The 26,343-nt window shown below is 35.1% G+C and overlaps 2 protein-coding genes across 2 annotated transcripts in view; one reads left to right on the top strand and one right to left on the bottom strand.

Annotated features, from left to right (window-relative positions):
- The window catches only part of LOC121383130 (WD repeat-containing protein 1-B-like), a 28,456-nt gene extending 7,501 nt beyond the window's left edge, over positions 1–20,955 (top strand). The window contains exons 3-16 of the mRNA XM_041512936.1: positions 2,452–2,542; positions 2,779–2,926; positions 4,972–5,152; positions 6,173–6,250; positions 7,853–7,930; positions 8,154–8,245; positions 8,880–9,021; positions 9,962–10,043; positions 11,757–11,910; positions 12,770–12,851; positions 13,229–13,336; positions 14,049–14,213; positions 15,593–15,746; positions 19,060–20,955. Coding sequence (XP_041368870.1) covers positions 2,452–2,542; positions 2,779–2,926; positions 4,972–5,152; positions 6,173–6,250; positions 7,853–7,930; positions 8,154–8,245; positions 8,880–9,021; positions 9,962–10,043; positions 11,757–11,910; positions 12,770–12,851; positions 13,229–13,336; positions 14,049–14,213; positions 15,593–15,746; positions 19,060–19,166 — 1,662 coding nt within the window. The 3' untranslated portion in view covers positions 19,167–20,955. The remainder of the gene's footprint in view (positions 1–2,451; positions 2,543–2,778; positions 2,927–4,971; positions 5,153–6,172; positions 6,251–7,852; positions 7,931–8,153; positions 8,246–8,879; positions 9,022–9,961; positions 10,044–11,756; positions 11,911–12,769; positions 12,852–13,228; positions 13,337–14,048; positions 14,214–15,592; positions 15,747–19,059) is intronic.
- A 4,711-nt stretch (positions 20,956–25,666) lies between these two features.
- LOC121383989 (ankyrin repeat domain-containing protein 39-like) overlaps positions 25,667–26,343 on the bottom strand; it is a 4,383-nt gene continuing 3,706 nt past the window's right edge. The window contains exon 3 of the mRNA XM_041514126.1: positions 25,667–26,116. Within this exon, the coding sequence (XP_041370060.1) occupies positions 25,976–26,116 (141 nt within the window). The 3' untranslated portion in view covers positions 25,667–25,975. The remainder of the gene's footprint in view (positions 26,117–26,343) is intronic.

Raw genomic sequence — 26,343 nt, 5'->3', positions numbered from 1 at the left:
GGATATTCCAATGACTGATTATGATTTTTAAAAATTGATCATTTTAATTCCCCTAATCAGCGTTTCTGCCAGAAAGAAATTTTTTGGTATGGCGCTATGGAATTGAATGCAGCCGCAGTCAACAGTATATGGAGGGCCTCCCCAAGAAAGAAAATGGGTTACGGATTAGGGTTCGGGTAAAAAAAAATCATACAGTAATGATAAGAATCATTAATTTTGTCGAAAGGTTAAAATAAAATCTGCAAAAAGTTTGGATATGGTGCCATACCCATTTTACCTTGTGGCAGAAAGCCTGCTTATGTGAATCATTGTGATGATCAATTATAAACTTCTGTAATCAGTTGTCTTAGAAAATGGTGCTAGTAGCAGCAGGACTAACTCTTGGTAAGCAAAATCATTCGCCACATTATCTTTAAATATGCAAAATCCACTGCTATTTTTCAACAATAGACCAATTATTACATGAAATGTTTTCGCCAAATCAAAATAAAATTTGCCAATTGTTCCTGAAATTCGCAATTGTCGAATTTGGCGAGTGGCAGAGCTAGCCATGAGCAGCTGTGTTTTCAAGCACACAAATGTCATGTAACTATTATCAGCATTATAAAAATCTGTGTATTGTTTTAGGAGTTAATAAACTGGTTGAGTTTGCACTGCAGAATACTTTGGCATTTGATAAGAGTTTTAAGCTTGTACATGTGTTCTGCATACTTGGGCTGGCTGGGGTCAGTGACATTGCAATGGAATGGATTTGTCTACTAGTAGCTATCAGCAAGCATATGATCAAGGTGTTGATTTGACAATGACTAATTTCAGAAAGATTTGTTAATAACTGCAGATTGATGAGCACTCTCAACATAATTGGTTTATTAATTATGGTAAAACTGTTTTGATATTATATTATGATATATGGACTGAGTTGTTAGAATTCATGTTTTTGATCAATGGTTTCAAGTCGAGTATCATTTATATGCTATAGATAGATATTATTATATGAGCTTGTGTGTCGTACTGATTTTATGAAACGAGTGTCAGGATTTTTGTATTGCCCGAGCAAGTGAGTGTAATAATTTCTTTATTATCCATATTATTAATGTTATATTTTTATGAATAACAAGGACAGTCTCAAAATGTTTCAACCCCAACTAGAAGGAGCCGATGAAATGAAGTCATATTACACATGCACAGTCGGAACTAGGACTGGGGAAAACAACATCATGTTATGGCGTCGCTTCCAAAAATTATGTCATTACACTTGTTATTACACGTGTGCTTCAATGATGTTGAACCATGTGGATAATAAATATATATATCTACATTATCAGTATTGGTATTTAAAACAGGCACACTTGCAGGAATGTTATGAATGAAAAAGTAATCCCAATGAATTACATTAATCCCAGTGTGTTGACGAGTCATGTTCACCCTCATATTATGGTTTGTCACTGGAAATCATTACTGTGTGACAAACGGAAATGTTATTACATTATGATCTCTCTTATAGGTGGGTGATAAATATCTCACTGCACATTATGCTGACATAGTATTATTTAAACATTGTATTGGTGGGTCAGCAGGCAGCTGCAGTTCTGATTCGAACTGTACAAATGCTGGTCAGTTCCAACCATAATGGGCAGATCACTGCTAGATACATATATGTAGATGGTATATCATTAGTGGTAAAGTGTTTTGAGATATTTACTATAATTTAATAGCAACACTTACAGTTCTAAAATAGAGAGACTTGAATTAGAATTGATACATGTATGAATTGCAGGTTGTCCATATAGAGGATAATAAATGAGCTACCGGTTATCAAATTTATGTCCCTCTTGAAATAATTTAAAGCTCGTGACAATTGAAAATTATTTCACAAGGGACATATATTTGATAATAACTGATACGGAGTTTGTTGTTCTATTTATTACCTCAAGTACGGTAATTATGACTACATTTGTATAGAAATGATGTTAACAACTTTACACACTATTCTGGGTATTGCTATAAATATATTTTCTATTTATTCTGTCAAAAAAAAAGTTTCTTATGAATTGTATTAAAATTTTATTACAACTTTAACAATAAAAACTCAGAGATATAAATGCAAACGCTTTCAAAAAATTTGTAACTTAAATGAATATATAATAAATACTCAGTGAGAAATTATGATTTTTAGTTTCCCAGATATGAGTGCGCACTGGGTAATAATAAATATATTATGATATAACACTTCACTTGACAGCCAGTGCACCACAACTGGTATATCAAAGGACGTGGTATGTGCTATCCTGTCTGTGGGATGGTGCATATTAAAGATCCCTTGTTACTAATGGAAAATGTGGTGGGGGTTTTTCTCTGTGTCAAATATGACCATATGTTTGACAAATCAATGTGCTCTAGTGGTGTCGTTAAACAAAACAAACTTTGTATATATTTTCACTCATATTTCAGAACCCACTGTTTGCCGATATATACACCGAGCATTCAAAGGAGACAACAGTGGCCCAGTATGCACCAAGTGGTTTCTACATAGCATCTGGAGGTAATTTTTGTTCTTTACACTTATTAGAAAAATAGGTTTACACTTATCTAAATAATAATTACATTATATAGTCTGGAACCAGGTTGGGGGCAGGGGGTGTGTGTTAATGTTGGGACTAGATTTATAGACATTGTCTTCAGTTACATACTACTTCCATACATGTGTATGGCTTTTTGATGCATTCATATCCCTAGATTGACATTTTGAAATTGTGACACGTTGTTTTCCAATTTTAGATGTATCTGGCAAGATTCGAATCTGGGACACAACTCAGAAGGAACACTTGCTGAAGTATGAGTACCAGCCGATTAGCGGTAAAATCAAGGACATCGCCTGGACGGATGACAGTAAGAGGATTGTTGTTGGAGGAGAAGGAAGGGAGAAGTAAGAACACGTTGGCGTAATTATTTAAAGGTCTACTAGCAAACTGGGGTGGAGATGAATATATATTATGCCAGGAAAGGAGTATTTGAAGAGTTCAGGTGCAAAACGCAATATAAACCATTTTCTTTCTTTTTTTTAGTTAAAGCCATTATTGTATGTCAGTCAGGGCTAATCGTAGGCCCGCTGATTTGCCGCAAAACGCGATTGATCCATATGAAATTGTATTTGGTAACTCCCGGGTTTTTTTTATTTATCAAAACGCGATAAAAGCCAATTAAAATTTACTGAAAATGAAAAATGGATATATTGCGTTTTGCGCCTAAACTCTCATTTGTTTAACACCTCAATGCATTTTAAAGTTCCAGGTCTAGCTCACGTATCACCAAATTGTCTATTATTAAACTTTCAAAAGCTAGTTATTACTTAGCAAAATAGCATTTACTGCATGAAATTATTGTGCCAAATGAAAATACATTTTGCCAATTGTTTTTAAAATTCACAATTGGCAAATTTGGTGACTACCAGAGCTAGCCAGGGCTGTAAACTGTGGCTGTTTGCTTATAGTAATTTTGACACTTGGTTGTATGCAAAACCAGGGAGTCATCCCACAAAAGATGGAATTTTGCCAAGATTACACACACACATTCATCAAGCTATTTCTCATTCCAGCCAGTGCACCACGACTGGTATGTGCTATCCTGTCTGTGGGATGGTACATATAAAAGATCCCTTGCTACTAATGGAAAAATGTAGCAGGTTTCCTCTAAGACTATACTGCATACGCAGAAATGTTCGCAAATAAAATATATGACAGCACCACAAATTTAATTACGCGTGAACTTATTTCCGATTTGGTATAATAGTCATGGGTACAAAAGGCAAGCAGTTAGAGGTACCTGTTAAATTTATACCGAGTTTCGTATGCACTTTGTCTTTACCGCCAAATTATCCACAAGATTACGTGGTTCTGTAAACCTGCATGGTCATGTGGATTTGATCGAAGTGACACACAGTTGGGTGTAAGTCTGTTGTTACGTAATCTCAGTTTTGTTTCTTTTCTTTGTAACCTACCAGCCTTGGTGGCGTCGTGGTTAGGCCATCGGTCTACAGGCTGGTAGGTAATGGGTTCGGATCCCAGTCGAGGCATGGTATTTTTAATCCAGATACCGACTCCAAACCCTGAGTGAGTGTTCCGCAAGGCTCAATGGGTAGGTGTAAACCACTTGCACCGACCAGTGATCCATAACTGGTTCAACAAAGGCCATGGTTTGTGCTATTCTGCCTGTGGGAAGCGCAAATAAAAGATCCCTTGCTGCTAATTGGAAAGAGTAGCCCATGTAGTGGCGACAGCAGGTTTCCTCTGAAAATCTGTGTGGTCCTTAACAATATGTCTGACGCCATATATCCGTAAATAAAATGTGTTGAGTGTGTCGTTAAATAAAACATTTCTTTCTTTCTTTCTTTGTAACCTTGAATGGAAGTTTGTGAGTACCATCAATAATTAAAAGTTATTTCTTCTGATGCATGTATTTGCGTTTTTCAATTTTTTTCAATTTTCTGTATCGCATGTGCGTGTTCCATCGATAACATGTCTTATCAGACATACATACAACATTGACGTCTCACTGACAGCATGGTAACGTGTCCAAGTGTGTGCATGAAATCGTCATTGAAAAGAGTTTGGCAAATGAAATATGGATAATTTTGATTTTATTATCCTCACGAAAATGTAAAATGGAAACCTGATCGCGAATTAATTTAGCCGCGAAAATATTTGCGTATACGGTATGTCAAAATTATCAAATGTTTAACATTCAATAGCTGATGATTAAATGTGCTCTAGTGGTGTCGTTAAAAAAAACTTTAAAAAAAATTCACCATCTTTTCTAACTTCTCTGGATTTGCCATTACATATGGCCACTTCCATTTCATGTTGTTAATTCTTACCAACACCCTTGCTTCATGATTCTGTTTCCAGTTGAAATGTTAGCAGCGATAGCAGGTAATAGTTTTCTCCTGAATGACTAAGAATTTGTATATTTCAGATTTGGCTCTGTATTCAGCTGGGATACTGGCACTACTGTTGGCGAGATCATGGGTATGGGAAAATCCATCAATTCTGTCGACTTCAAGCCCAACAGACCGTATCGATGTGTGACAGCCAGTGAAGATTATTCTCTGGCATTCATGGAAGGTCCACCATTTAAATTTAAACTAAATCTAAAAGTAAGTAACAAGGACACTGTTTCCACATTGAGATATGCTATCAATGCCACATTTTCTCAAATGAATATTTAGCATGTTTTTAGCTGTGGTAAATGATTTAAGTAAAGTGTGTGTGTGTTTTTGTAAGCCTATTTCATCTCTGGTAACTTTGTTTCTGTCTTTCATCCTCTCACTATTCACATTCAATCTCATGTTTCATCTTTTTACTTTATACAGACATTACGAGGCTAATAGTGACTGGTATTTAGTCTACAATACCAAGTGTCCGAGTGTCACTTGTTAGTCCCATACCGGTCCAACTACAGGGGACTATAGGTTTCACCTTGTCCTTCTGTCTGTCTGTTCATCCGTCTGTTCCTGATGGTTTTTTCACAGTGCCTCAAGACATGGAGCTGGAATTTTGTATACATCTTTATCATGTACTATTACAGATTATGTTTAACTTTCTTGACGATTTATGGCTCTTGAACTTGTGGAAATTTGTTTTCCAGACATTTTTTTCCCATTGACCCAAGATATGGAGCTGAAATTTTGTGTATAGCTTTATAATATATCACTAATGATCAGGTTTGACTTTCTGGTGGTTTACCAATTTTTTTTGTTACAGTTATATGCCCTTTGAATTTAGGACATAGGTTGTTGGGGGGGTGGGGGGGGGGGGGTTCCACTTACTTTTTTTATTCCACAAGATATTGAGCTGAAATTTTGTACATAGCTTTATCGTGTTCTGTTACAAATCAAATTCGACTTTCGTGGCAAGTTACCCAGTTTTCTGGACATTTTTTTCAGTGCCTGATGATACTGAGATGAAATTTTGTGTAAACCTTTATCATGTACTGTTACAGATAGTTTTAACTTACATGGTGTTTTATTCTCTTTTTTTCACAGAGTTATGGCCCTTGAACTTAGATACAAAAGCTTATTGGGCCTGGTAGGGGAGATATGTATTGCTTTAGCAGTACTCTCAGAAAGCTTGCTTGTTTCTCTTATTACATATGTGTGCATTTGTTGTCTTTTCAGGAACACACAAACTTTGTTAATGCTGTGCGGTACTCTCCAAGTGGAGACAATTTCATATCCTGTGGAGCTGACGGCAAGGTGATTTAAGGTTTTTCTTGTATCCAAGGTCAGCATAATTATATGGTAGATACTGTATACCAGGCTTACGTTGCTGCACTCTAAAGATAATATCGGGCGTGTGAAAATTGTGAAACAATAGCTTTGTTCATGCGTCACTCAAGATAATATCGGGCGTGTGAAAATTGTGAAACAATAGCTTTGTTCATGCGTCACTCAAGATAATATCGGGCATGTGAAAATTGTGAAACAATAGCTTTGTTCATGCGTCACTCAAGATAATATCGGGCGTCTGCAAATTGTGAAACAATAGCTTTGTTCATGCGTCACTCAAGCATGTATGTTTTTGCATAACCCATTTCTCGTTTAAGATTTATCTTCTTTTCTTTTTTTTCCATAACCCATAATGGTTTATGCCAATTTTCAATTCTCAGAGACCTCATTGTGGGTGTTATATCACTTGTATGTACATCATTTCACCATACATGGCACCAGACTCAGTTCAGTGTTTGTGTCCGTGCATATGACATAAATCTTTGTGTAGTACCACCAACAAAATATGATTGGGGTGGGATTTAAGAGAAAATATGAAATATTAAATCATGAAAATGTATCTTGACAATATTGGATTTTGAAATATTTATTCTGCAGTTATATATATTGGCAAAATATGATGACTACATAAATTCCTCAATTTGTGCTCGCTGACTACTTTTACCTCAGTTATGATCAGCAAAGGAATGTTACCTTTGACCCTAAAAACACTACAATGGAAACAAACAGTGCAATGTTAAATTATAATAATAAATAAATTTAATATTAAAAATATCTAGTATTATAAAATGTATTATTTGAATACAAACATTTTTGTTTTGGTGTATAGATATATATATTTTAAACATCAAGGTTGTCAGTGTGTTTTAAAGGAGTAAAGTTGTGAAATAAAATAGTTCATTTCATTTATTTTTCATATTGTAGGATTACATGATAAATAAAATAATTGGTTACTGTCTTAAGATATTGGTTTTATCCTAGTTGGGTACTCGGATCAGTTGGCAATGCTGCTTGGTAGAGTCTTGTGGCATTTGCCATTCTATTCCTTCACAAGATAAAGCTGATATCAAAGACCAGTTATACATATTTGCACATCAGGAAAAAAATATCCTGAGTAATTTTCCTCAAATTTATTTTAATTTGATTGACATTCTTCTAATTCATATGATGGAACACATTTTTCAAGAGGCTAAAACAGATATTTGAACTAAATTACTTCTTGTGGAACTTTAGTTACTTCTCTCTATTTTGATTCATTTTCATTTTAACTTAATTTTCATTTATACATCCAATTACGGTTTAGGCACACTTCTCGGCTTTCTGGGCTGGCTGTCCAGGACAGTGGGTTATTAGCAAGAGTAGTCGATTCAGTGGCCTTACCTATTGGACTGTCAACACTTAAACTGTGTGGGAGTCAGGACCAGGATTCGAACCCAGCACCTGCCATGTTAAGTTTGATGGCTCAACCAATACATGATCAAGGCCAGTCTTCATACCTGTGTCCAGTTTTCTCTAAATATTGTCATTAATTTCATGATAATGTAATAGTTTGTGATTTTGTTTTTGCAGGCTGTGATATATGATGGGAAATGTGCCGATGTCATAGGAGAGTTGGGAAGTCCAGCACACAAAGGTGGTATATATGGGGTGAGTGTTGGAGGATATTAACCAGTAATGTCCAAGTATAGGCATCCATCAGTGAACAAACATCAAAATGAGCATAGGTTGTTACCAAAAAATACAGATAAATGTATCATGTTAGCAATTCACATTAGTACCTGTACTCTAAAATTCCTTCGCAGACATACCCTCTGATTCGTTGTTTTGTCGACTATACTAATTAAATTTACTGATTTGTTTCTCGTTTTAGTTGAGTTACAGCCCAGATGGATCACAAGTTTTAACAGTGTCTGCAGATAAAACAGCTAAGATATGGGATATTGGCACAAAGTCAGTTGTCACGTGAGTTTCTTTATACAATATTCACTTTTCTGTGTGATGTTATTCCACAAACCTGACTTAATGGTAAATAAGTGTGTCATAAACCATGTCTGTTTATACTATTTGTCCATATCAGATATTATTTTCAAATACTCTTTAGTTTTAGTTGACACTGGGAAGTTTCGTCTCCGTCCTTCTGTTTGTCTGTCTGTCTGTCTGTCCCACATATAGTTTTCCAGACTATTTTTTCACAATGCATCCACATATTGAGCTGAAATATTGTGTATATCTTTATCATGTACTGTTACAGATAAAGTTTGACTTAATGGCAATTTACACATTTTTGAGTTATGGCCCTTGAACTTAGGAGCTATGAAAATTAGTTTTCTGCACTTGTTTTCCCCAATGCATCAAGATATTGAACTAAAATTGTGTGTATAGGTTTATTATATATAGTTACAGATCAAGTTAAACTTTCATGGTAATTTACCAATTTTTCACAGAGTTAAGGCCCTTGAATTTGGGAGATATGAACATTTGTTTAGGCCTGGTAGGGGACATGTATTGCAGTTCTCTCCGAATGCTTGTTGTTTCAGTAGTAACATGATTGGAAATGCACTTAGCTAGAACAGTTTCTCATTTGTATGTTTAACAGAGAATTCAAGATGGGTACTGACTTGATGGACATGCAGGTGGGCTGTTTGTGGCAAGGAAACTTCATTCTCACAGTGTCTCTGTCAGGATTCATCAACTACCTGGACATCAACAACCCTGCCAAGCCTTACAGAGTCATCAAGGTTTGTTCTTATAGATATTTATATTTAGTGTGTCTGTCGGGATTCATCAACTACCTGGACATCAACAACCCTGCCAAGCCTTACAGAGTCATCAAGGTTTGTTCTTATAGATATTTATATTTAGTGTGTCTGTCGGGATTCATCAACTACCTGGACATCAACAACCCTGCCAAGCCTTACAGAGTCATCAAGGTTTGGGTCTTATAGATATTTATATTTAGTGTGTCTGTCAGGATTCATCAACTACCTGGACATCAACAACCCTGCCAAGCCTTACCGAGTCATCAAGGTTTGTTCTTATATATTTTTTTATTTAGTTGGTTCTTATATATTTTTTTATTTAGTGTCTGTCAGGATTCATAAGCTAATCTTGACATCCACAACTCGGCTAAGCCTTAAATTCATAAAGGTTTGGTTCCTATAAATACCTAAATTGAGTTTTTCTGTTGGGATTCATCAACTACCTTAACGTAAATAACCCTGCTAAATCTTACAGAGTTAATAAAGTTTGATTCATATATCACAACCAGAGAATAATGTGGTTTTAACTATGTTTTTTCTTTTTCTTGTTTTAAAAAAAAAAATCTAATTCATTAGCAGGGTCGTAGCTAGGATTTTTTGTTGGTGGGCACTGAGTAGTTAATAGTCTAAAACTACGAAAAGGGTTCAGAAGAGAATTTTCTTTAAGTTTATATAATTTGTTCCGGACTTGCAGTTGCCTCCCCTTCCTCCCCCACCCCACCCCCCTCCTCCCCCAAGCTAGCTATGGCCCTGATCAATTTACATTACAGATTTGTTTCTTTTATAAAATTAATTAAATAATTTCATAAGTATGCACATTTATGAATGCAACTAGGAGTGGCATCAAATAAGACAAGACACTTAATTCTACACACTTCTTGTTTGATTAATTCATAAAGATCTGTTTTTCTGTTTGCAGGGTCATAACAAACCAATTACAAGTATGGCTGTAAATGCCGATAAATCGACCATCTTCACAGGAAGCAGCGATGGACGTATCAATATCCTTTTATAATATCAACTTGCCATTAAATTGTGTCACTTGCCAGTCTGCCTTTTTTTTAACATAAACAAATTCTAATAAATTTCAAATATTTTCCAGTACAAATTTAGGTTTAGTTTCTAATTTTGGGAAAACAATCTATTGAGATTCGTCATCTGATCTTCATGTTTCAACAGTTTGTCATGCAGCAGAATAAAGAAAATTGATGGTACAAGTTGAGGTGTATGATCAAAAATTACAGAATGTATTGGTACAGGTGTGGGTTATCATTTATACCACTCATAGCTTTATTAAAAATGTTTTCAAAACTGGTCAAATAATGTTTTAGAATCTTTTAAATTTCACCCAGAATTAATTTTAAAGTTTTTAAAACACTGATTTCTATACCAAGTTTTAAAATATACTTACCTCAATATTTGTATTGTGTTATACTTTTTCCCACAGCTCTTTACACTGTGGTGTTTACATAATTGTATTAATAATATTTTCTTATACAGTGGACTCTAAACAGTCTAATATGCCGGTGTAAAAGTAAAGTTTGTTTTATTTAACGACGCCACTAGAGCACATTGATTTTTAATCTTATCATCGGCTATTGGACGTCAAACATATGGTCATTCTGACACTGTTTTTAGAGGAAACCCGCTGTCGCCACATAGGCTACTCTTCTTTACGACAGGCAGCAAGGGATCTTTTATTTGCGCTTCCCACAGGCAGGATAGCACAAACCATGGCCTTTGTTGAACCAGTTATGGATCACTGGTCGGTGCAAGTGGTTTACACCTACCCATTGAGCCTTGCGGAGCACTCACTCAGGGTTTGGAGTCGGTATCTGGATTAAAAATCCCATGCCTCGACTGGGATCCGAACCCAGTACCTACCAGCCTGTAGACCGATGGCCTGCCACGACGCCACCGAGGCCGGTTAATATGCCGGTGTAAGACATCTGTGAAAACATGGCTATTAATCCAATTGATCATGCTACCTACACCCGTTACAACAGCTGTGATTCATTGTTTATTAGGCCTTCATAGAGCCGTGGTAATTTCATAACACTTTGGTGTCCTAATTACTGCCGTCATTGTTTGAAATGTGACCACCGGCAGACAGTAGAGGTAAGATCGCGTGCTGATGTGTTCAGAGCTAATTACTACATTAACCGTGCTTTTGTTCTTGAATTTGCATCCGAAATCCAGAATAGTCCAGTGGTAAAGTGTTCGCTTGATGTGTGGTCGTTTTGGGATCGATCCCGGTCAGTGGGCCCATTAGGCTATTTCTCGCTCCAGCCAGTGCACCACGACTGGTACATCAAAGGCTGTGGTATGAGCTATCCTGTTTATGGGATGGTGCATATAAAAGATCCCTTGCTGTTAATCAAAAAGAGTAGCCCATGAAATGGCGACAGCGGGTTTCCTCCCTCAATATCAGTGTGGTCCTTAACCATATGTCCGACGCAATATAACCGTAAATAAAATGTGTTGAGTGCATCGTTAAATAAAACATTTCCTTCTTCCAATATCCAGAATAAACCGCATCCGATTTAGGCAGAGTTTTATTCATAATAAATTAACAGTAGGTGGACCAGTTTAAACAGAAATTTGGTTTAGACAGATGCCGGTTTGGACATCCAATAGCCGATGTGTATCTATTCAAAACTGGTCCATGATTGATTAGAATTATTGCATTTCATTACTTTCCTTAATATGTGAACATTACTGGGATGCAGAAAGTGGAGAAAATGATGTATTGTCTGGGAAGGGACACAAGAATCAAATCCAAGACATGAAAATTGACAATGATGATTTAGTAACTGTTGGAATTGATGATTCCTTCATGTTGTCATCAGTAGGCAGCAAGTCCTTTGGGTGAGTTGAGTCGAAATCATAATTGTGAATTTGTAAGTAGCTTGTGACTTACTGTATAGCTACACACAGTGCTGCAATGAGCACTACCTTGTTAATTTTGACTTGATGCTGATACCCAACTAATATTTTATAACCATTGTATGTTCATAGACATGCGTATATGCTTGTTACTTATGTTTGTTTCTTGCAGAAAACATGGTTACAAGTAAATATATTCTACATGTAGGTTTATAATTTGAAACTGTCTGAAGTGTGTTTGGGTCACGGCTCCATATTCATAAAACTATATAAGTGAACATGTAATACTAGTGTTGTCAGCAGCCTTCCCGAATTCCTCACCGGAATACTTCCAAACTTTCAACAACAGCAAATTATAACAGTGCCATGATGCGCCAATCTTTCCAACCTATAGGGCTTTCAGACTTTAAAAACTATTGACTCCATCTTTAAAATGTTTTGAATTATTTTGTGCAAATAGTCCAAAACACTTGGCAGTCTGCCAAACACCTTAAACTTAAGTAAATATTTTGTTTTGGGTTTTCTTTGCTTTTAATTGTTGTTCCAGACCTCCCAGGTGTGTTTGGTTTTCTACTGAATATCTATCCCAAATTCTGTCCACCTCAAACTTGCTACCCACTCCACCCCGTCAAATGATAGACCTTGATTGGATGTATGCATGGAGACGAACGTGTTTGGTCTTGGGCATCTATTAGTTAAGAACATACTTCAAGTATGTTTATCAATATGGAGCCAGACTCCAAAATATTATTGATGTTATGAAGTACCATGTTCCATTGTTGCATAATTTGCATGTGGCAGTCAACCTGGAATGTGATTAACCTTCAAATATATTTTACAGTAGTACTCAAGAAAAGACTGATTCTCAGCCCAAAACAGTATCAACAGTAGATGATACTTCAGTAGTAGCATGTATAAATCATGTAAGTATGAAATAGTGTGCAGTTGGCATCTCCTTGATTATGGTGCAATTTTTTACAAAAAAAATAAAATTGGACTGCAGCAAGTTCAGTCCTTAAAATAAATTATATGTTTCCTTAGTTTGTTTCAAATCAAAACCTATATTTTGGACTTTATTTTTTTATATAATAAATACTATTATTAAAATTAAGTTAATTTTGTAAAAATATAAATAAAAAAGTAATAATAATAATAAACAATGAAAAAACTTGGAACTGAAATAATAAAGATTGGAAGATTTTTAATTATTGAAACTAACTGCCATCGTAGATTTTAAACTAGATTCTTGTGTTTTTAACTGCATCACTAAGAATGTTGTGTTTGCTGGTGATATTTTCAGTTGATAGTGTTTAACCGAGGGAGAAAGGTGTCCGTTCATCCGGTCAAGTTTGGGTGTCAGTGTGCAGCTCTTCACCCTAACAAAACGGAGGTTGCTGTTGGTGGTCCCGTAAGTGAAGAAATAAAATACTAGTTGCTGGTCTGGTTTAACCAGGGGTCGAAATTTACACTATTCTAGTTCAGTCAACCAGTAAAAAGGTGCCAAAAGGCTGTGCTACAAAAACCGTCTAGCACACATCTCCTAGACGGTAATGATCCCTTTTCATTGGTCAATTGGTCTCATCGTTAAGGAAGTAGACGGCCGTTGCTACCTGTTGATTGTCATTCTTTAAGCAAAGGTTGTACCTGATGTCACGTAATATGTAACACAGCATGCATTCCTTTTAATGACGTAACATATATTAGTTGAAAGAAGAGAAATGCAGTGAATTTTATAGTAATTATACTAAAATTATAAGAATCATTAAAATAGAAAATATTTCTGGCACTCGTCCTTTTGTAGATGGTTTTTCTTGAGACTTCTGTCAGAAAAATCATCTGCAAAAGGACTTATGCTAGAAACTTATTATTCTGATATTCCGAAAATACTCAGTTTTAAAAACGGAGTAGTAAATAAAATATTCCAGTATCCCATAATAAAAGTTGCAATAAAACACGGAATAGAGAAATTCACTTGATAATGCTCCTATCTATTTGTTCTCAAAAGAAATTATGAATCTTAGTGACCATACTAACCATTTGAGACCGAAAGCCCACTCTGATATGTAGATTCTTGTCTGGGATTAACCTCGAATAAATGCCTGGAATTGTTTCTTTTTCAGAAAAGTATTTTCATTTACATGTTGAACGGTGGTGCATTAACTGAGAAAAAGCAGATTGAACTCCAGGATAAGGTGACGGCGTTAGAGTATTCGCCAGATGGGACAGCTCTGGCTTCATTGTGCGAGGACAAATGCTGTTACGTCCATCTGCTACCAGACTATGAGGTCAGTGACTTATCCTTTTTGGGGATGGGGTGGGGAGGGGGGTCATGGGCAGTGTAGCTTTGTGGTAGAGCATGAAGCACAATTGGTCGTAGGATCGATAGCCCATGATAGACTCATGTTTTCTCCCGGTGCCCTATGACTGGTACATCGAGGGCAGTGGTATGTACTGTCTTGTCTCGAAAAGTGCATATAAAGGATCCCTTTGTGCTCTTTGGAAGGTGTGTGGTGGCAGTGGGTTTTTAACTTTGTTCTTTTGAATAAGTGTCAAAATAGCCATGTTGAGACAACAAAAAGCTATAGTGTAAAATGAACTGTTTTCTGACCTGATCTCACTATGTTACTTGTAGGCAAAGTTAGCCTGTGGGGTTCAATCTTGGTGGTTTCAGTTTTTGGCAAAATTGAAGTCTTTAACTTTAAGCATTAAACTTTAGTGTGTTTGCAAGTCCTTATAAACATCATTTAAGTATTTTTAAAAAAGCAGAATCTGCAGATTTCACAATTGTAAATCGGAATTTATTTTCTTTATCCTACATGACATTAAAATTGTTCAAACGTATTATTTCACCTGATCTTATAACTTAAAGGCATATTGTCACAGACCACTGACCTATTTAATGGTCTAATAAAGTATTACCTGAACAAAAATAATTTGATTTGTCCCTAAATGTACTTTATTCAACCATCTTCATATCCACCATACTCCATTTATTAATGACATTTTGTAAAAAATAATTGAATTATGGCAATGGTCCATAATTCAAAAACTAAAATTGCGGAGAGGGATGACATGGATTTTACTCCATCATGGTTCAGTTAACCTTTAGACTACTGGATTAATTTTTAACAAAAACCACGTTGAGTGGGTACAAGTTTATAATTTTTTCTCACATATATTTACTTAATGTTTTATAAATACATGAAATATAGTTCATATATGAATCAGTAACTATTATTTTCATGGGTTTTTTTTTAATTTTTATTATTTTTAGATAGCTAATGGTGATTAAAAAAAAATCAAAAATGTTGCGTTTACTTACGAGCATTTGTGGCCAACTGTCCAATATTTATGTCCATTATTCCCGATAACAGTGGTTTTCTGACCAGAATTTTTTTTTAAACACGAACTACAATTCATATTGCAATCTTTGGTAATTTTCGTTGTTGGTAAAACGATCAAATTTATTATCGAATTAGCTGTCAAAATCAGCTATCGATCCCTGAAAATGACCACGATGTGCTGCATACGTTATCAAGTAGGCAATATAAAATAAAAATTGGAAATACTTATAACACGGCCATTGTAGGCCATTTTTTGTTCTGTTATAATGTTTTTTATTTAAGCTTCTTTTTTGTATATTTTGTAATATTATCTTCTTCAGCAACTGTTTGGCAACAAGGCTCACACTGCACGTGCTCTGTGTGTAGCCTGGTCACCCGATTCAAAACATCTTGCCACTGGCGGACTTGACAACAATATTGTGATATGGAAAAATGAAAAAGGCCGATATAATACGGTTGTCACTGTTGCTTCAGGTATGACTTGTAGATCAAACCATGTAAATTGGGATAGAAAGTAGTTATTTTCAATGTTTCTGGTATACAGGGTACTTACGCTTCCTGGAAAGGTCCTTGGTATTTTATGTTTTTTCAATTGTGAGAACTCTGGTTATAGCCAAAGGAAAGAGGCAATAGCCTGGCTCATTCATATATATATATATATATATATATGGCTCACGTGACCAGGCAAAGTGAGCCCAAACTTCACTCTGACCAGCCTGACTTCGCAGTGCCAGTCACCATAATGCGAAATCTGTGTCACCTTTTTAAAAATGGTCACCACTTGCAATGTACACATCACGGATGAATGGTGACGAACTTCAGGAACACCTATTTGTAGATAATAATTAAGTGAACTGACTGAGAGTTTGAAGAGAGACTGGCGCCACAAAATCATGCAACAGGCTTACAGATACCGGTAGACTCTCTAGCTCTCACAACACCTTGTCTGTCACTAATAGATGGCCTAAATGTGCTACTGACTGTTGAAGCATATTGTCAGGCGAATGTGCTGGAAACTGTACACGGGCGAGGATCTAGACTATGGCGAATTGTTTTTTTTAGGGAGTTTGGGTCATGCTCCACCGGAAAATACATTGAAAAAAAATATTCGTTTGGAGCAGCAAACCTCAACATGAAAAAAAATGCAGGGAGTAATTAACTAGTTTGAGGTACACTTTGTCATAATAAATAAATTCAACATACAAAACAAATACCGAAATTATAAAATAATACAAGCAAACCTGTCCTAGTGTAGTTTTAATGTATATGCACTCATAACAAAAGGTAACCTGTCCTACACACCCAGCGGCCACCTAAACTGGATCCCCAAGCCGCTAAAGTTCCTGTGTTAAGCGACCACTGTAAATTCTATAAACATTTTTTTTTTATGTTAAACAACAGTGACAAGGTGCAGCAGATAAGCAATTTTCACACCTTCATGGATACTAGTACCCATTCAGTCTAAAACCTCCACGGTGTATCAATTAAGAAACTGTGATGGTGGAACGCATTTAATTGCCTCTGGGTGAGCTTGACTGTGGTAGATTAATCTACTCTGACAATAATCTGCATGAAGTAGGTATTAAATGAAATGAGAAGACAAACTTGTGAGAGAATGAATTCTAAACGGTTAAATTAGTGCTGTTTAGTTACATTTTATTATTTCTAAAGAAGGCGACATGTGGAAAGGTGATTTAAAAAACAACTATAGAGCACACATCCATCAATTAGCAGTACAGAGGGTAAAAAAAAACAATAAAGTAATAAAATAAAATAAAATACAGATTGTAAAAGTTGCAACTTATTTTTGCGTCTTTTATTTTTTGGATTAAAAATTAAAGTCTCCCTGCTGTTAAAATATTCGCCCTCTCTAAACTTTGAGAGAGAAGTGACTTCGCTCTATGATTTTGACCTCACATGAGGCCCTATATATATATATATATATATATATATATATATATATATATATAGCTAAAACTGCTAATTAGTGAGCCAGGTCTCTCTCAAAATGACAAACCCTAGTTTTTAAACACTATGGCATATTTTTCACTATTAAGAGTCGGGCTTTTTTACAATTGAAATCGGACATAAATTGTATTGTACTGTTTAGATTATCCATTTTTATTCATCCAAAATGTTTCTGGTCATCTTGGTGTTTCCAATATCAGGAAATGCATTATTCATATTTTTTAAAATGCACATACCTCTGAGTAGTAAGAGTTATGGAGATGAGCTTTAGTCTACAGACCAGGGGTGGGGAAAAATAAAATTGACAATCGGTCCCACTTGATGTCGTCACTACCGGATGGGAAAAAAGAAAGGAATAAAAAGAAGCAGAACATTTAAAAGACCATATCTGCCAAGTAGTTTTTTTTAAATCATAGTGACATTTGTATAGTTTCATCTTGAATCATGAACGCGAAACGATAAACATGAAACTTTTTTTTTTTTTATCACATCAGTGAAAAACCCCCACACCTTTTTACATAATGGAATAAATAATATAAAAAATGAATAACAGTTATGAATTTTAATTCCCATATATGTATAAAAAGTAGGAGTATTCAGTAGTTCCTGAAAATTAATAAAAGACGGTACTGTTGAAGCATTTGACAGCCTAAGCTAGCACATGTTTAGACAAAGAGAGTAATAGCATCATCACTGATTGGATCAAATTTGACCTGCTGGCTCTAGAGACAACAGTACATGTAACTGTTCTGTTTACTCCCACTTGTTAACAAAAAAAGGTGGAAACCTTTTGTTAATTTAAAAATCCTTTATAATTATTAGATACACTACATTGAACAATAAATACATTTATCGATTATTTTAGTATATTTTATGCTATTTCAAGCAGTTTGTATTGCACAAAAGCCTCTTGCTTTGGACTAGGACACTCGACCCAACAGAGCTCGTTTTAAAAAAAAAATTCAGTCTCAGAGATCGAGAATCGGTCCGAGACCGGGAAAAAAGGGCTTTTCCCCACCTCTGCTACAGACTCTAGTTACACTGTATGGTAACTTTATCCAAATATTTTTACAGGTTGGTAGGTTAATCAAACTTAGTGTCCGTTTTTACAGGTTGAAGCTAGGGTCTGTGACTTTAACTTTTGTGTTATTTCACAGCTTTAGACTACCTAGGTTAAGAACTTAAAATGCATATTCCCAACTTTTCAACAGCTGTTAATAACATTAATGTGATAAAAAAAAAAACTCACTGAGCTCGTAACAGAAGTAAAATCTCTTGCACCCAAATTAGGTAGTGGAGATTGCATGCCAAAGTGTGAATTTGTAAAAAAAAAGAATTAACACGCCCCTATAGTGACGAGTTAATTGTTTTCACAAATTCACATTTTTGGAGTGCGAGCACAAAAAAGTTCAAATTGTTCCCAGTTGACGTCACAGGTATGGATTAATGAGATCTAAAGCCCTTTATTGTAATATCACATATACTTAATGCAGAACACTTGACAATAAAAAACATCAGGATTGTTTTAGAATTTCTGATTTAGCACTGCTCGAAAAGTTTCTTTCTCTAATTTTTGATAAGCTCAAAGTAATTTCCCAGGCTTAAGACCCATTAAGGTTGGTTTTCTTTTGGGGTTTTTTTATTCTTTGGGGGGGGGGTGTCTTTTTTCTTCTTTTTTTAATGTCATTTTTTAATCCCTGATATTAGAATAGTTACTGATATCGATACTTACCACCATATTTACTTGATAATTATTCTCTCATTTCAGTTTTGTGCTGGAGCGTCGTCAAATAAATATTCTTTCATTCTCTCATTTCAGCTCACAAACAGAGCACAGTAAACAAGGTGGTGTGGTTGGATAACAATACTGTGGCGTCCTGCGGTCAGGATTCCAACACTAAACAGTGGCGCATCAGTTATTCATGAAGTGACAGTCTTGTGTCATAGTTGTGTTATAAAATGCTTGCTGACAGTTAGATAAAAGTCAAGTGCTGAAATTGACTGCATGGGTATTAACAATGTTCACAATATATACTGTTTACATTAAAGGTGTTGCGATGCATATATATATATATATATAAATATGAAAAATTAAATATTTAACTAAATTATTACTACTTTTTATGAAAATTTAGTTTTCATGCACTGTAAATTTTAAAATAATTGATAGTGTTTTTCATCCTTTTCATTATGTAATACTGGTAATATGTGCCAGTGTTGTACATACATTGCCTATATTTGGTAGTGTGACATCATTGTCACGATTTAATACATATTTGCGTTTCTATCATTTCTCAACAGTCTTAGGCCCAAAGCTTTCTAAAACTGGGTCTGGGTTTGGCAGAAAAGGAAACATACCGATTCCAGTGAGACATCTGTGCTGGAACAAACTAAAAAATCTGCAACAGACGACATAGAACTTACGCTATATTTTCACACTGACAGATGCAATGTTAGAATCTTATTTTTTAATTTTTCTTAATCAATAAGAGAAAAGGTTTATATTAATCAATGTGCAAATATCATAATTTTAGTTTATAGAAGAAAATCGATCTAAAAGATATGAATGACGTTAATAAACAGTTACAGACCCAGACATCACTTGGGTGACCCATCTGATTTTCTTCTTCTCTCAAAGGTTGTGGTATATGCTGTCCTGCCTATTGGAAGGTACATATAAAAGATGAAAGATGCCTTGCTGTTATTCGGTAGAAGTAGCCAAGTAACCCATATGGTAGCAGTGTGTTTCTTCTCTTGCTTTAGACTCTAATAATTACTAAGTTGGATCCTGAATAGCCATTGTTTAAAACGTGCTGAGGTGTCATTAAGCAAACGTGATGAATATTTTTTTATCCTGCAACCACCATTTCTATGACAGAATATGATTACGGATAAAGCAGAGTCATATCCTGCTACTAGCAGTATATGACTTTTGACGTCGCTCGTGTGACATCGCATGCATAGCTACGTTACAAATCGCTCATTAGACCTCCAAGTCATCTACAATGTGGCTGAAATAATAGCTTTTCCCCTTAATTTTTATGGTCTGCAGGATAAAGAGAATAACAAGTTAATGACGTCGGATATCTGCTTTATCCTGTTCAGGCCGAATGAGAAATTCTGCTCGGTAGAGCCTCTGTGGAATTTTCCTTTTTTTACCTTCACAGGATAAAGCAGATATCCGACGTCATTAACTAGTTATTCTCTATATATTGGCCAAGGTCCCTTACAAGGTTCATAGTGATATATTTTTATCTGAAGATGTTTTGTTCTTTCCTCTATTTATGACAATTTCATCAGTGCAATGTCCATTAAGAAAGATTCTTAATTACAGATTAAGATAATAGTTTGTCATATTTAAACATTGTTGACATATTGGTTCTTAAATGAAACAAAATTATTAATGTATCAATTATTTGTTATATCTATATTTCACTACGCATTATAGAATTGTTTCCAATTGTCTCCACGGTTCTTAATTATCCTTTCCTTATTTTGAGCCATGTATTATATATGTTTGGTGTGCGCTAAAAAGAATTTGTATACTGCATATGTAAACAATAGAACTGAACCACTTTGTATGATGAAGATGTTCCTTTGAATTATTCAGTGGTAAAACGCACAACTCGCTGTCAAAGCATAATTTGTTGATGGCAGCATTAATTTATGGAATTGAAGGTGGATAGATATAAAGTATTGAATTATTTTTGGATTTTAGTTTTTTTTAAATCAATCCTATTTGAGGTAAGGAACATGTAAGGAAATGTTTTAGCTCCACTGTAATGTAGAAAGAATCAAACTTCTCCCAGTAAAGACTTGCCATTTATGATATTTGGACAGGAGATTATTTGCTTTAACAGTCTGTGAAAATAACCCAACCAATACATCACAACTAGTATATAAAAAGCTGTGGTATGTGTTGACCTGTCTGCTTGCCAATTCAAAAATGTAGTGGGTTGCCTTTCCAAGACTATATCAGAAGTACATGTTAATTATTGCAGTTGTTGTGCATGCCTTTTTTTTCCCCAGCGCCACACAGTTATTCAAATATATTTTTTTTAGATGGACTTAGTTAAGACTATTGAGAACCAAAATAATTTTTCCAGTTATTGAAGGTTATTTTATCACTGTCAGCATTTACATATATCACTCAGCATTGTAACTATTTTTTTCATTTTATAATATATATAGAGGTTATTATCAGTGTTTTTCGGTATCATCGGTATCATATATTAGGAATAATTTTTTTATTATGCTCACCTCTGCCAGAGGCTCGCATAATACATTATTTTTATTCCTAATATATATGGACGATACCGAAATACATGAGGGTAATAATCTCTTTATCATATAAGCTCAAGCTTAATACGTTTTTTTGTAAACTGTACACACAACTTTAATTCCAGTCCGCCATTACTAGATATTCAAATGACGTAAGAATATGTGGCGCGGTGTATTTTTGAATAGAAATGACGTCAAACTCGAATGACGTCATTTTGGATATCCTTACATCAAAATAAACTTATGCCTAACGTTTTTTGTTTTCTGAATGCTGGACAACTTTCAGTGTCAAATTGTCATTGGAATGTTTTTATTTGATGACTCTGAATGCATACGTCAATCATGGAGTGTCAGCCAAGTACGTTAGCTTAAATGTCAATAAACCTAGTGCCGAGACATCGACTAATTTACATCTAATTTGCAAAGTTATCAAATTCTTAAAGTATGTGATCTGAAAAATATCACATACTTTGATTGCACTGAAAATGTAAGATATTATATGATAAAATAAAATATATTTATAAATAATGTACATACGTTTTCAGACCAAAGCAGATGTTTGCAACAGTTCAATGGATTCATCCTGCTGTTGACTGAAAATAACTGCCAGTTAAAAATGAGGATTATTTAGTGCTGATAGCATTGTCAAACAACCAATCTGAAGATTGCAAATTTCAGCTGATATATTCAATACTTTTGTTGAAAACATTTTGATAACATTTGTATTCTTTGTGAATTTGCTTGCTTTTGTATATACCGGTAATTCCTAAATAATACTGGAACCGCCCACGAGGAAATGTCTATGCAATTTTTTCTGTAATAATAATCATGTTAATTATTGCAGTTGTTATATTAACCCATCCAGCCGGCAACTGGCCTTTTTTTTTTGTTCTCCCTGCAATAAATGTATTTTCCATAATCTGGTGTTTGAGTTGTTATCATGTGTGTGGAAGGAGCAGTATCATATGTGTCTTCTAAATTTGCAATTATCACTTATTGGCCTTTCTAAACAGTATACGAATCTTATTACTACATGTACTATATTTGTGTTGAAACTTGTGAAATATGCTTGATAAAGTTAAAGGCACAGATCCTAGTTTCATCCTGTGAAAATGGACACAGAGTTTGGTCAAGTTACATACCTGTAGCACATTTGGATAATGTTACAAGTGAATGAAAAAAATTAGTCTGTGAAGTTTAAATGCTGTTAAAACTCAACTCCATGACTTACTTCTCAGAGGCACAATATAAAAAATGTATTGTGTGGTAATAGAAACACCAGGATGACCAGAAAAACTTCAGTTGTACGGAAATGGATAGGCTAAACAATAAAATATAAGTAAAGTTTGATTTCAGTGATCATAAACTGCTCCAATAGTGAAATATATGCCATAGTGTTTGAAAACTAGGGTCTGTCACTTTGAATTCTACAGCAGGTGAATTTTTCAGCCATTGTAATTTGCACAGGCTACATTTTACATTACATATTCCATTGTTACCCACCTACATTTTAAATGAGTAGCCGCTCGTTTTAAAATCTGACAACAAAAACCAGTGCTGCCATTAGTCCATGTCCAAATGACTTATTCACATTCCAACTAGTGCACCACAACTGGTCAAAGTCTGTGGTATGTGCTTTCTTGTCTGTGGGAAAGTGCATATAAAAGATCATTTGCTGAATTAGGAAAAATGTAGCGGGTTTCCTCCGATGACTACGTGTCTGAATTACCCAATGTTTGACATGTATCCAATAGCCGATGACGGATTAATAAATGTGCTCTAGTGGTGTCATTAAACAGAACAAACTTTGTCCAGATGACTTGTCAATCGACCAATCAAAACACTGCATGTCGGCAACTAAACAAGCCTCGATGAATTCGAAAATGCCTAACAATTTAAAACATGGAAGGAAGGAATGTTTTATGTAATAATGCACAACACATTTTTAATTAGTTATATCACAGATAATATACAGGAAACCAGCTGTCATCACACTAAAAATAGTGGTTAATGGGATGTATATTTAAACATGTTTTCTGTTATTTGAATATAAAATTATCCTCATCTAATGGCAATTACACATAAAACAGGAAAATGTATGTAGCCAACAGATCTAATTGCTGCATTTTCCTGAAATTGTCTTACATGCAGAAATGAATAGGCCTACATTCAATATTTAATACATGTATTTAGTTTTATTGATAAAAGAAAACAAAGACTTATGACAAACTTGTTTTCTTGTTTCTTAATTTATTTTGATAGTTCTCAATCAATAATTATATAATATTAAATGAGCTTCCATTTCATGTTGATGTACTGAGTAAAATAATTTCTGTCACCAGCGACAATAAAAAAAAATTCACGAGTGACATAGGCATCATACGAAATGGTAGCAAGTTTAATATCCTATTTATTACCCATTAATAGATTTCAATCTATATCACAAATCTCATTTGATTAACATTCCAGTATGGTTAAAGTGCACCAGTTGTATGATGTCGAAGTGTTACATCCCACTTGATGTTCTAGTGTGACATAACACTTTGATATGTACCATATTTTTAACCATATGGGTAATAAATTGTTTAATTATACTGCAATTAATCCATGAACATTGCAAATTTGACCCAATGACCCGGACAATCATGAATCAACATACAAAGCAGCCAGTCATTGCCGTAATGACAGTGGCCACGTGCACTTTTGTATTTAAGTATCCTTAATTTCATGGTCAGTCACTTTTAAAACAGGCAGGACATAACCTATTGGTAAAGCACTCACCTGATGCATGGTCGGGTTTAGGGTCGATCCCCGTCAGGGCTCATTGGGCCATTTCTCATTCCAGCAAATGCACTACGACTGTAATATCAAAGGTTGTGGTATGTGCTATCCTATCTGTGGAATGGTGCATATAAAAATATAAAACAACCCTTGCTACTAATTGAAAAATGTAGTTGGTTTCCTCTCTAATGTTGAAACCGGCCTCGGTGGCATCGTGGTTAGGCCATCGGTCTACAGGCCGGTAGGTACTGGGTTTGGATCCCAGTCGAGGCATGGGATTTTTAATCCAGATACCGACTCCAAACCCCGAGTGAGTGCTCCACAAGGCTCAGTGGGTAGGTGTAAACCACTTACCACCAACCAGTGATCCATAACTGGTTCAACAAAGGCCATGGTTTATGCTATCCTGCCTATGGGAAGCGCAAATAAAAGATCCCTTGCTGCTAATCGGAAAGAGTAGCCCATGTAGTGGCGACAGCGGGTTTCCTCTCAAAATAAGTGTGGTCCTTAACCATGTCTGATGCCATATAACCATAAATAAAATGTGTTGAGTGTGTCGTTAAATAAAACATTTCTTTCTTTCTTTCTCTAATGTTGAAATTACCAAATTTGGTTATGGAGACGAGCTCTGGTCAACTTTTTAAAGGTATTTCAGTGTCCCAGACGTTTGTTTTACTCGAATCTAATTAAAATTAGCTTCACTATTACATGTGGATCTAACAGCAGACCGTTGGAGCTGATGTCCAGTTGACCTTTCATTCGACCAATCAAAACCGTACTTGCAAAATCATGCCAGTGATTTGAAAAGAATTTGAAAACATTCGGGATTATGCTGAGGGTATACGAAATGATTCGGGTGAATTACGAAGTATGCCGGAAACTAATTGCAATATAAAATTTTATATAAAATTCGTTTCAAGACAGGGAAAAAAAACTGTGATGGTATAGCCATAAAATCTGTTTATATTAGTATACAATCCAGAGTTTATTACTGCACTTTTCCCCATTTTTTTAATGTTGAAATAGACCAACAAGTTCGCCTATTGCATAAATAGTCTCGCCCGATATTTTTAGAATTTGTATGCTCCCGAATAACGCTATAAAAGGCGAAATGTAATTGGTCGATATTTAAATTGTTATAGATGAAATGTCACCTGGATATGGGAGTCCACGCAATGCTGTTAGATCTACTGGTTGACCCAGTAGAGCTAATTTTAATCAGATTGGTTTCACTCTGTTATAACTTTATCCAAATGCGTTACAGGTTTGTAGATTAACCAAACTTGATGTCCATTTTCACAGCTTGAAACTAGGGTCTGTGACTAATACAATAGTACAGGGCCAGAAAGACACAAAAGGATGGCTTCTTTTTTTTTTTTTTTACTATCTGAAGAAGATCCAGCATTACTGTGCACACTTTGTTTTTCAACTGCCCCAACCCTTTTGTGTATTTTAAGCTAGGCACAGTTCTGCAGTAACAACAACCTCTTCTAATAGTGCCACCATAAAAGGGATCAACAATAAGGCAGTTTATCATTTTCAACATTCTCAGGATACATTTCATTTTGGGACGACTTCTTTATGGGAAATCAAGTTCATTTTAAGCATGAACCGAAACTGGTAATGTTTTGCTAATGTTTGCGGAGACGAACAGTTCAAATACATGAACATCTTCATCCACTAAAGAGCAACAAGATTTCTGAACTGGAGGTGAAATCCTTAGGTTGCCTCCCCTTCTTGTCTGAGATTTCTTTGGACTCTGGACAGTGACTTAATATTAACTTGCAGACATCCGTGTGTCCCTTTTCTGTAGCCTGTAACAAAATTACAACAATTTGTTTAATATTCTGAGTAAAACCACTGATTACATAATATTTATTATTTCCATAGGTAAAATTATAAATAATGGCTATATGTATACAATTACAGTAGATTTAATTTCATGTTATAGTGTGATAATTTTCAAGTTCTCTTGTACCATTAAACATACATTTTGGTGACTAGTACAAACACAGGTAGAAACCTCACACCTACATGTAGG

Source organism: Gigantopelta aegis, chromosome 10 (genome assembly GCF_016097555.1).
Source record: "Gigantopelta aegis isolate Gae_Host chromosome 10, Gae_host_genome, whole genome shotgun sequence".
In the NCBI taxonomy this organism is placed as follows: domain Eukaryota; kingdom Metazoa; phylum Mollusca; class Gastropoda; order Neomphalida; family Peltospiridae; genus Gigantopelta; species Gigantopelta aegis.
Note: the sequence above shows the minus strand (reverse complement) of the source record. Positions and strands in the feature narration are given on the sequence as shown.